Source organism: Bos mutus, chromosome 1 (genome assembly GCF_027580195.1).
Source record: "Bos mutus isolate GX-2022 chromosome 1, NWIPB_WYAK_1.1, whole genome shotgun sequence".
Classification (NCBI taxonomy): domain Eukaryota; kingdom Metazoa; phylum Chordata; class Mammalia; order Artiodactyla; family Bovidae; genus Bos; species Bos mutus.
In genome coordinates, this window is record NC_091617.1 from 57,741,198 (window position 1) to 57,753,273 (window position 12,076).

A 12,076-nucleotide genomic window follows, 5' to 3' on the forward strand; every position below is an offset into this window, starting at 1 on the left:
CTCACCTCCAATGGTCTTGAATTTTAGTTGAGGAAAAAAACACCCTTGGGTCAGGATCTGAAAACATGGTCCAGAGGCTCACGTGTTGAAGCGGGGGTGTCTGTTGTCATAGGGAGGCATGCGATGGCCTGTTAGGATAGCATGACTACGGGATTCCTTAGTGCCCACTCCAGCTTTGCCCCAGGGATAGAAAAGTAGCCCAGTCTCTGCCCAAATAGGGTTTAACCTGGCGAGCAGATCACCTCAGTGCTGCAGAGAGCTACGGTGGTGGAGATCCTGCAGTGAGCACCCTTACTGCCTGGTCTGGTGGTGAGGAGCATCAGAAGGTTTTGAAAGAGATGATGTCTGAACTTTTTAAAATTTGATATATGACTGTTTCATTTGTATTTTTAGTGGCAGTTGAGGTAAAGTGACAATTTAAGTAGTAATTGCTTTTATTTACATTGTAATATTACATACTTACTATAAAGTGGTATTTATAAACTGAATGCTAACTGTTCATAATCTCCAAAACTTTTTTCTCATGTTAAAAGTGAAGTGGCTCAGTCGTGTCCGATTCTTTGTGACCCATGGACTGTAGCCTACCAGACTCCTCAGTCCATGGGATTTTCCAGGCAAGAGTACTGGAGTGGGGTGCCATTTCCTTCTCTAGGGGATCTTCACAACCCAGGGATCGAACCTGGGTCTCCCACATTGTAGGCAGACGCTTTACCGTCTGAGCTACCAGGGAAGCCCTGTTATTTTCATGTTATTTTTCTTTATATTAGTAGATTCCTACAAGATACTTGGTGTGATTCCTGTGCTGTACAGTAAATACTTGTTGCCTATTTTATGTTCAGTACTTTGTGTCTTAATCTCATACTCCTAATTTGTCCCTTCTCCCTTCTTTTTCTCATTTGTAACCATAAGTTCATTTTCTCTGTAAGTCTGTTTCTGTTGTGTGTATACTTTCATGTGTGTTATTTTAGATGCCACACGAAAGTGATATCATATAGTCTTCTCCGATTTAATTCACTTAGTATGATAATCTCTACGTCCATCCACGTTGCTGCAAGTGTCAATATTTCACTCTTTTTCAATGACTAGTTAATATTCCATTGTGTGAATGAAATATTACTCAGCCATCTTCTTAAGCCAGTTACCTGTTGATGGGCCTTTGATTTGCTTCTTTCTATGTCTTGGCTACTGTAAATTGCTACTGTGAACTTTGGAGTACATGTATCTTTTTGAATTAAAATTTTCATTTTTTCTGGATATATACGCAGGTGTGGGATTGCAGGATCATATAGTAGCTTTAGTTTTGAGAGGGTAACAGGTAGGAAGGCCAAGGGTCCCCAAGTAGAGGAAATAAACTGCAAGTGGCAGACTTTTTTCCTTTCTCTATTCAAAATTAGAAGGAGGTTTCTTTTCAATTCTGTGTTGTCATGGCAACACCTGGTTCTCCCTTAACTTTTCTCAAACCTTGAGTTAATCAGTATATTTTTCTTATGGAAATATTTTTCTTATGCTATGTTGATGAGCTATGTATTTGCCTTGGAATCTGCCTTTCTTCAAGTGGGTTAGGCCTAAAGACTCAAACCTTGAACCTATAATGGCTTAACAAACCAGAATGTCCTACTCATGGAAATGTTCTCTTAAGCTATGTTAATGAAACTAGGTATTTGCTTGGAAACCTGCCTTTGTTTAAGATTCACGTCAATTGTTTTAAGGTGGGGGATGACTCACCTTGTGCCAGTGCTATCTCAGAATGCATGTGGTGGGAAAGGGGCCTGATGCAGCTCTCTCAGTTTTGAGGGGATTCTTTATCTGATCAGCAGATTGCTAACAGATATATAACTCTTTGCTAAAAACTAACAAGGGGGGCACTCTTTTTGTCCCCTTCTGAAGTCTGTGTCAGAAGCTGCCTCTATTCCTTTATACTTTAATAAAACTTTATTACACAACATCTTCGAGTGATCAAGCCTCCTGTCTGACTCTGGATTGAACTCCTCTCCTCCAGAGGTCACGAATCCCCCTGTGGCTCATGGCTCGCAGCTGCAACCTTTCAGTTTCATAAGCAACCTCCATCCTTCCATAGTGGATGCACCAGTTTACAAGTCCCATCAACAGTGTACAAGGTCTCTCCACAGCCTCTCCAGCATGTATTCTTCATAGACTTTTTGATGACAGTCATTCTGACTAGTGTGAGGTGATACCCTGTAGCTTTGATTTGCATTTCTGTAATAAATGAGTATCTCTTTTTGTGCCTGTTGGCCATCTGTTTGTCTTCTTTGGAAAAGTGTCTCTTTAAGTCTTCTGCCCACTTTTTGATTGGATTGTTTGATATTCTATATTGACTTGTATGAGCTGTTTATATTGGATGTTAAACCCTTGTTGGTCACATCATTTCAAACATTTTCTCCCATTTTGTAGGTTCTTTTTGTTTTGTTGACAGTTTCCTTTGCTTGTGCAAAAGCTTTTAAGTTTGATTAGTTCCAATTGATTAAATCTTGCTTTCATTGCTTTGGCCTTGGGAAACATTGCTATGATTTATGTCAAAGAATGTTTTTACTATGTTCACTTGTCTTAAAGTGTTTAAACCATTTTATTTATGTATATGGTATGAGGGAATGTTCTAATTTCATTGATTTACATGTAGCTGTCTAGCTTTCCCAGCACCACTTGTTGAAGAGACTTTTTTTTTCCCCCCCTTCATTGTATATTCTTGCCTCTTTTATCACAGATTACTTGACCATAGGTGCATGGGTTTATTTCTGGTCTATTTTGTTCCATTGATTTGTAAATCTGTTTTGTTTGTTTTGATTACTGTAGCTTTGTAGTACTCTCAAGTCTGGAAGGGGTTGCCCCTCCAACTTTGTTCTTTTTTCTCAGAATGGCTTTAGCGATTCTGGGTGTTTTGTTGTTCCATATCAATTTTAGGATTATACTACTTCTGTGAAAAGTATCATGGGTATTTTGATAGGGAACACATTAAATCTGTAGATTTCTTTGGGTAGTATGGCCATTTTAACAATATTCTTCCAATCCAAGAGCACAGGATCTCTTTCCATTTCCTGAGTCATCTTCAGTTTCCTTTGTCAATGTTTTATACATTTCTGCATATAGGTCTTTCACCTCCTTGTATGTTTGGTCTTAGGTATATTATTTTTTAGATGAGATTTTAAACAGGATAGTTTTTTAACGTTCTGGTATTTCACTTTTAGTGTAAAGAAATGCAACAGACTTCTGTTACATTGCTGAATTCATTTATTCTAATAGTTTTTGTTTAGAGACTTTGGGTTCTCTGCAGTGACAGTTTTACCTCTTCCCTTCAAATCTGGATACTTTTATTTTTCTTGTCTGATTGCTGTGGTTAGGACTTCAAATTCGATACTGAAAAGTGGTGAGAGTGAGCATCCTTGTCTTGTTCCTGAATTTAGTGGGAAGGTTTTCATTTTTTCAGCACCGAGTATTATGTTGGCTGTGGATTTGTTGTAAATGACTGTTACTGTGTTGAGATATGTTCCCTCTGTACCCACTTTGGTGAAAGTTTTATCATGAATGGATGTTGAATTTTGTCAAATGCTCCTCTGCATCTATTGAGATGATCGTGTGGTTTCTGTCTTTCCTTTTGTTATTGTGGTGTACCACACTGATCTGTATATGCTAAACCATTCTTGTGATCCTGGAATGAAGCCAACTTGTAAATTCTGTCTGAGAACTGCTACCCCACTTTGTTGTTTCTATTTGCTCCCCTTATTTTCAGTCTGTGTGTCTTTTGCCCTAAAGTGAGTCTCTTTTTAGGCAGCATATTGCAGGTTTTTTTTAAATCCAGTCTGCACTCTGTTTTTTCATTAGAGCATTTTGTCCATCAACGTTTAAAGTAATTATTGATCGGTATATATTTATTGCCATTTTTAATCTTTGTTCTCCAGTTGTTTTTTTAGTTCTTGTTTTTCTTTTTTGTGGTTTAATGATTTTCTTTTATAATATGCTTTCCTTTCTTGTTTCTGTGAATCTATTGTGTTTTTTGTTTGTGGTTATCATGGAGTTCAATTATGTTGACTGACCCAGAAATATATCTACTTGTTTTAAACTAATAGTCATTTAAATTTAAAAATATTCTAAAAGATCTATATTTTTATACTCTCCTCACCCACGTTTGTGATTTTTATGTCTTACTTTACATCTTCATGTTTATCCTTTTATTGTTTATTGTAGTTATAATCTCTTTAAAATTTTTTTCATTGTTTTTTAATCTAGGTACTGGCTTATTTCAGTTCAGTCCCTCGGTCATGTCCAACTCTTTGCGACCCCATGAACCACAGCACGCCAGGCCTCCCTGTCCATCACCAACTCCCAGAGTCTACCCAAACCCATCGAGTCGGTGATGCCATCCAACCATCTCATCCTCTGTCATCCCCTTCTCCTCCTGCCCTCAATCTTTCCCAGCATCAGGGTCTTTTCCAATGATTCAGCTCTTCATATCAGGTGGCCAAAGTATTGGAGTTTCAGCTTCAACATCAGTCCTTCCAGTGAACACCCAGGACTGCTCTCGTTTAGGATGGACTGGTTGTATCTCCTTACAGTCCAAGGGACTCTCAAGAGTCTTCTCCAACACCACAGTTCAAAAGCATCAATTCTCTGGAGCTCAGCTCTCTTTATAGTCCAACTCTCACATCCATACATGACCACTGGAAAAACCATAGCCTTGACTAGACGGACCTTTGTAGGCAAAGTAATGTCTCTGCTTTTGAATATGCTGTCTAGGTTGGTCATAACTTTCCTTCCAAGGAGTAAGCATCTTTTAATTTCATGGCTGCAATCACCATCTGCAGTGATTTTGGAGCCCAGAAAAATAAAGTCAGCCACTGTTTCCCCATCTATTTGCCATGAAGTGATGGGACTGGATGTCATGATCTTAGTTTTCTGAATGTTGAGCTTTAAGCCAACTTTTTCACTCTCCTCTTTCACTTTCATCAAGAGGCTCTTTAGTTCTTCACTTTCTGCCATAAGGGTGGTGTCATCTGCATATCTGAGGTTATTCATATTTCTCCCGGCAATCTTGATTCCAGCTTGTGCTTCCTCCAGCCCAGTGTTTCTCATGATGTACTCTGCATATGTTAAATAAGCAGGGTGACAATATACAGCCTTGACGTACGACTTTTCCTACTTGGAACCAGTCTGTTGTTCCATGTCCAGTTCTAACTGTTGCTTCCTGACCTGCATACAGGTTTCTCAAGAGGCAGGTCAGGTGGTCTGGTATTCCCATCTCTTTCAGAATTTTCCACAGTTTATTGTGATCCACATAGTCAAAGGCTTTGACATAGTCAATAAAGCAGAAATAGATGTTTTTCTGTAACTCTCTTGCTTTTTCGATGATCCAGCAGATATTGGCAGTTGATCTCTAGTTCCTCTGCCTTTTCTAAAACCAGCTTGAACATCAGGAAGTTCACGGTTCTTGTATTGCTGAAGCCTGGCTTGGAGAATTTTGAGCATTACTTTACTAGTGTGTGAGATGAGTGCAATTGTGCGGTAGTTTGAGCATTCTTTGGCATTGCCTTTCTTTGGGATTGGAATGAAAACTGACCTTTTCCAGTCCTGTGGCCACTGCTGAGTTTTCCAAATTTGCTGGCATATTGAGTGCAGCACTTTCACAGCATCATCTTTCAGGATTTGAAATAGCTCAACTGGAATTCCATCACCTCCACTAGCTTTGTTTGTAGTGATGCTTCCTAAGGCCCACTTGACTTCACATTCCAGGATGTCTGGCTCTAGGTCAGTGATCACACCATTGTGATTATCTGGGTCATGAAGATCTTTTTTGTACAGTTCTTCAGTGTATTCTTGCCACCTCTTCTTAATATCTTCTGCTTCTGTTAGGTCCCTACCATTTCTGTCCTTTATTGTGCCCATCTTTTCATGAAATGTTCCCTTGGTATCTCTAATTTTCTTGAAGAGATCTCTAGTCTTTCCCATTCTATTGTTTTCCTCTATTTCTTTGCAGTGATCACTGAGGAAGGCTTTATCTCTCCTTGCTATTCTTTGGAACTCTGCATTCAAATGGGTATATCTTTCCTTTTCTCCTTTGCTTTTCACTTCCGTCTTTTCACAGGTATTTGTAAGGCCTCCTCAGACAGCCATTTTTCTTTTTTGCATTTCTTTTTCTTGGGGATGGTCCTGGCTTCTTTAAGTGATCTTCAATCCTTAACTATATATTTGGTCTTCCTATTGGGAATTTCCCTTTCCTGTGAATTCTTCTTTCCATGTCGAGAAGACCTTTCAACATTTCTTTTAGGTTAGGTTTGGTATTGCTGAATTCTTTTAGTGTTTGCTTGTCTGAGAAATTCTTCTCTTGTCTTCTATCTAAATGTTAATCTTGCTGGGCAGAGTATCCTAGTTTGCAGGTCTTTCTCTTTCCAAACTTTGAATGTATCATGCCAGTTTCTTCTGGCCTGTAGAGTTTCTGCAGAGAAATCAGCTGATAGCTTTATGGTTTTTTTTTTTTTTTTTAAAATAACTGTTTTTCTCTTGCTGCCTTTAGAATCCTAAGCTCTGCCATTTTAATTATGATATGTCTTGGTGTGGGTCTCTTTGGGTTTATTCCGTTTGGGACCTTTTGTGCTTCCTGTACCTGAATATCTTTTTCCTTCTTTAGGTTTGGGAAGTTTTCAGCCATCATTTCTTCAAATACATTTTTGACCCCTTTCTCTTTTCACTTTCTGAAATGCCTGTTAAATGTAGGTTGGCACATTTTATATTACCCCATAGATCTCATATGTTTTGTTCATCTTTTTTTCATTTGTCTGTTTGCTATTATGATTGGGTGATTTCCATTATTCTATCTTTGAGATAACCTATTCTGCTATCCATTGCTTCCAGATTGCTTTTTATCTTGTAAACGGAATTATCTATCTTTGACTGGTTGAATTTTTTTTTTTTTTTTTTAGTTTCTAGTTCCTAGTTATAGTTCTGTGTTTATACTGATAATCTTTCTTAATTTGGTTAGCATTTTTACTACTATCAATACCTTTCTGAACTCAAGGTCTGGTAGAGTGGTGAGCTCTGTTTTATTATTTGTTCTTTTAGGGGACTTCTCTTGCTCTTTTAACTGGGAGTAGTTCCTCTTCCTTTTCACTTAAATTTTCTGTCTCCATGTATTTAGTTATCCATTGTGGTCTTGAAGGAGTATTTCTATGTGAGAGATCCCTGTGTAGACTGTGTGTCCAGTGTTTTTGGTGAGAGAACAGGTTTTGATATGAAAGCCAGCCATGTCTGTCCTCAGGGTGTGCCAGCCATTGTCACCTTGATGGAGGTGTGGTTTTGATCTAAATCCGGTACAGGGGCAGGACTTACTTTCTGCTCTGTGCAGTCACTAGCCTGTCAGGCTACCAGTCACTGGAGTAGAAGCCCTGAGGATCAGGTTCCATTCCCCTTGAGTTGCATGCCCTGCCCCAGAGGAGGGGAGTGCTGGAGTAAGCGGGGCTCATGCACTTACAGGGCCCTGATGCACCACCTAAGGAGGCGACCTGGGCCTCACTCAGATGCAGGCCAAGGTCTCTTTCCCCACTGTGTCTGTCCCAGATCTAGTGCAAGCTGTAGTGTGGAGTGGGTGGGGCTGGTGCATTTGCTCGGCTGGAGCTGAGGGTCAGGGCACTGTGGCTGCAGGAATTGAGGTATCTGGGCTGCTTCTGTGGCAGCCTTCTCCCAGGACCTGTCTGCCCCAGACCCAATGCTAAGGTGTGGTGTGTAGTGGGTGGGAGTTGGGGTGCTCTGGGAGAGGGACCCTCGTGTGCTCCTGTGGCATCGCTGGAGTGAGCTCTGACAGTGGTCACCACCACCCTACTTGGATCACATCCCCCTGGGCTGTCTCTAGATGAGCCTCCTCCCTGGGCCTGGTTGACCCCCATGCAGTACAGGGGTGTTCACCCCATTTGGATTAGTGAGTCTGGCAAGGCAGCAGCTACAAATGCAAGGCTCTCTCTGCCCTGGTTGTTCGCAAGTCAACTCACGTGCACTCCTTGTGAATAGAGTTAGGCTTCTCCAGCCCTTCTGTTTGTTCCAGTGATTCTCTCAGCAGCCAAAGGGGCTTGTCTCCTCTGCACAGAACCCCAGGACTGGCATGCCTAGACTACAGCTCAGCCTACTCACTCCCCAAGGCAAGGGTCTGCCCATACGGACCTTCTCTTCCTTTCAGATCTGCCCCCAGGGGCCCAGGTCCTGACCCCAGTGCCTTTTTCCTGTACTGTCCTGTTAAGTGGAGATCTTTTTTGGAACTTTGGTTGTACAGAGTTCTTCTGATGGTTTCTGTTAGTGTTCTGTGAGAACTGTTCCATGTGTAGACATATTTTTGATGTGCTTGTGGGGAGAAGTGAGCTCTATGTCCTCCTACTCTGCCATCTTGATCTATCCTGAACTGAATTTTTATCAGGCAAAGAAAAGGCTTTCCTAGAAGAGGGCATGTCTTGAGTAAAGGCAGAGGCAAGAATAGCTAAGTTTATATTTTCATAAGTAGTGGCATAGATGGGACTTATTCTGGCTCCTTGACCCTCTAATGAAGCCCCCTAGAATGCATTTCAGCCCCCATTAATTTTATGGCTGATAGTTGATGTTTCTGATAATGCTGTTTTTTGTTTTTTTTTGGTGGAGGTATTACTGTTCAGTTAAAAATGGCTTCAAGGAGTGGAGTGCTTCATTTTATTTCTTCTTTCATCCATCTAGCATCCATTTCGACTCTGATAGCTTCCTGTACTCAGCTCCATGACCCCCACTACCAGACCTTGACCCTATCTCCCACTCTCACCTGCTTTTCACACCTTTTTTCTGGCAACACTCCCATTTTCTGACTTCTGCATTTTAGCTACTACTGTTCTATCCTAACAACTCTGCCTCTTGGGGGAATTTTCTGCCTACATGTGTCTTCCTTCCTCTGAACTCCTAAAGCATATGGTCACATTCACTTACTTTGTGCTTATTACAGTCTTACCTACCTACCCATCTGTATCTGTCTACATGTATCTACCTTCCTACATCCAGTTACCTGAGGTCCTTGACAAACATTCACAAACTCCTTGACAGTTTGTGTGAAGTTGTATGTAATGTGCATATGTGCATTTTTTAGAGAGCAGGCCTGTGACTTTCATTACTGCCTCACAGGGGCCTTTGATTCCAAAGTGGTTAAGAACTACAGTATCAAGGCAATACCAGAAAAATAAGACGTACTAGTTCAGTTGAGAAGAACTGGCCAAGTGCATAGCCAAGCTCTAAACGCAGAACTACACAAAAACTACTGATAATGAGAAACTCACGTCTGGAGACATCTCTTAGTCCTGCCATGTATAAAATATCAGATTTGTTAACATTATAAATCTATCAAATTACAAATTATATATACCTAGAAGTGATTCAGATATGTAGAATTAAACCTCATGGTCTTATTAGGAATCATCTTTCTCAGCAGTACTGAGATTTTTCATCCACAGCTTTTCTGTACAATATTCTTTCATTCAAATAAAGTTAAATTAAGAACTCAATATCAATTTGTAAGTGTTAAAAGTTCCTTTTAAAAGATCTGTGACTAAATGTTAGTGTCACTCCAGCAATAAAACATCCATTCATGTACAAAAATCTATCATGCAACCATGTACTAGGCTTTGTCATGCTGAGGATACAGCTGCAAGCAAGATGTGATGGGGACTGACAGATGATAAACATGTAAACAGTAAATGACAATTTCAGGGTCTTCAGTGCTGTGAAGAAAATAGGGCAGGTTACTGGACAGAAATGAATGCAGGCAGTTGGCGTGCTTTTGAGAGGAAACCCGATTGGTGAGGAGCTCTGGGTCATGCAAGAGCTGTGATGCAGGTTGAGTGTTTGTCCAGGGAATGCTGAGGGAGGCTAGTGGGGCTGGACCTCGTGAACAAGGTGTGGAGCAGGAAGAGATGAAGTCCCTGCAGTACTTTTGCACCGAGTAGATGCTGGCTGAGACTCTTGTTGACTGCGTGGATTCACGCACTGATTTTGTTACCTTACACTCTGAGTAGGACCACTATCTTACTGCTGTATTTTAGTTTACAAATGAGATTGAATTAGAAAAGTGGGGAAGAAGACTGACTTAGCAAGAAGAGAATGATTTAGAGTCAGAAATCCTCAAACCTGATTTGGAGTCCAGGCTCCACCATCTGTTATTTGGGCAATTCACCGACCAAGTGTAACTTCAGTTTCTTTACCTGAAAATCCAACTCCTGACATACCACGACCCCCTCAGAAGCCTACACTCATCAGGTGAGACGGCGTGTGTAAAAGCCCTCTCACTGCCCCCATGTTGCATCAGGCAGCTGCCTCAGTCAATCTCTCAGTCTGTTTTTGGCAGCTGAGAAACAGAAAACACAGATTTGGACAAAAAGGGTATTTAATAATAATGTACTAACAAAAAAAAAAAAAAAAAAAACCAGCTATTATTTTGGGTCAGCAGTGCAATGACTGCAGTAACTGAGCTCCTTTGTTACCTTGTTTAGTCCTCACAACATCCCCTAAGATGGTCTGCAGTTATCCTCATTTTATAAAAAGAGGAACAGGGAGGTTCAAATGTGAGCATTTATTCAGAGGCAGGCCCTCTGAATACCTTAATTCATTGCCTATTTATTTTAGACAAAATTAGAATCAACTTGCTTATGTTTCCCCAGCCCACAGATTTTAGTACTTATAAATTAAACAAGGTTTTGCTGGAGGTGGCACCCCACTGGCAACACGATAGAAACACATTAAAAAAAAAAAAAAAAATATACACACACACCACATACACACAAATGAAAGCAAAGCAACCAAAAATGAATCGATAGAGAAAAGGGACATACACCTTCACAACAGTCTTCACACCTCAGAACCTGAAGGTGAAACTCGACATTAACTGTAAGAAATGACATTAAATCACCAATAAAGGACAAATCATTTGCTTACTTTCCAAGGGAAGTACCTAATGAAGTTTAGAATATTTTTATCCAAAATGCTTAAGACTTAGAAAACAAATAATGTACTTAGTAGTAGTGTTAGTCGCTCAGCCGTGCGACCCCATGGACTGTAACCCACTAGGCTCCTCTGTCCATGGGATTCTCCAGGCAAGAATTCCGGGGTGGGTAGCCATTTCCTGCTCCAGGGGATCTTCCTGACCCAGGGGTCAAACCCAGGTCTCCTGCACTGCAGGCAGATTCTTTACCATCTGAGTTACAGGGAAGTCCTGGTGTACTTATATGGAATAGTTTATTCCCCAAAGACACTGAATTAAATAAGTCATCACTGTATTATAAATATTAACAGGACATATGATTCTACTTATATAAAACTCCAAGTCTTGAAGACTTAGGAGGTAAAAATAAAAGAAGTGCAAGGAAGTATTTATCATAAAGGTCAGGAGAGTAGTTTACCTCTGTGAGGAGACAGTGGGACCTGTGACTAGGGAGGAGCCCGTGGGGGCTTCTGGGGTCAACAGTGTCCTACTCCTCAACCTCAGGGGTGGTGGCGGTGGCAACAGCAATGTCATCCCCTTTATAGTGCTCATTCAGCTGTGCTGGTATGAGTTAAGCACTTTTCTATATTTGCGTTATATTTCCCAATAAAGAATATTTGTAAAAACAAAAGATAAAACTATATGACAAAGAACACAGTACCTCTGCTTCTGTGCCTTTGCATGTATTTCACATTTCACACTATTTTCTGACCCATCCTGTGAGATGGGAGGCAGGCATCATCTTCCTCCTCCTCTTCATTTTAAAGAGGGGGACCCTGGAGTTCCAGGGGGTTACTCTCGTCTTCACCCACAGAGTCAGGGGGTGAGCTGGGGCTGCCCACCCTGCTGGGCATCTCTGAGTGGTCAGCTCTTCTAGCCTCTGCCCCAGGCAATTGTGAAATTGTGAGTGAATTTTCAGAGATGAAAACCTCACCTGTCACTGTGTTCCACCGCGATCTGGTGCTTGTTCTGAGAATCGACCCTGGCCTCCCTGACCATGTCACGCCAGGCCCTGAAAATCTTCTTCTGAAGAAAATGTATGCACAGTTTTCTTACTTCTTCATCTAGATCAATCAGGTGCTGGGGATGAAG

The 12,076-nt window shown here is 40.9% G+C and overlaps 1 protein-coding gene across 2 annotated transcripts in view; it reads right to left on the reverse strand.

The window, feature by feature from the left end:
- CCDC191 (coiled-coil domain containing 191) overlaps positions 1–12,076 on the reverse strand; it is a 103,954-nt gene that overhangs the window by 1,922 nt on the left and 89,956 nt on the right. For both annotated transcript variants that reach the window (XM_070369553.1, XM_014481650.2), the window contains one exon: positions 11,919–12,064. In XM_070369553.1, the coding sequence (XP_070225654.1) occupies positions 11,919–12,064 (146 nt within the window). The remainder of the gene's footprint in view (positions 1–11,918; positions 12,065–12,076) is intronic.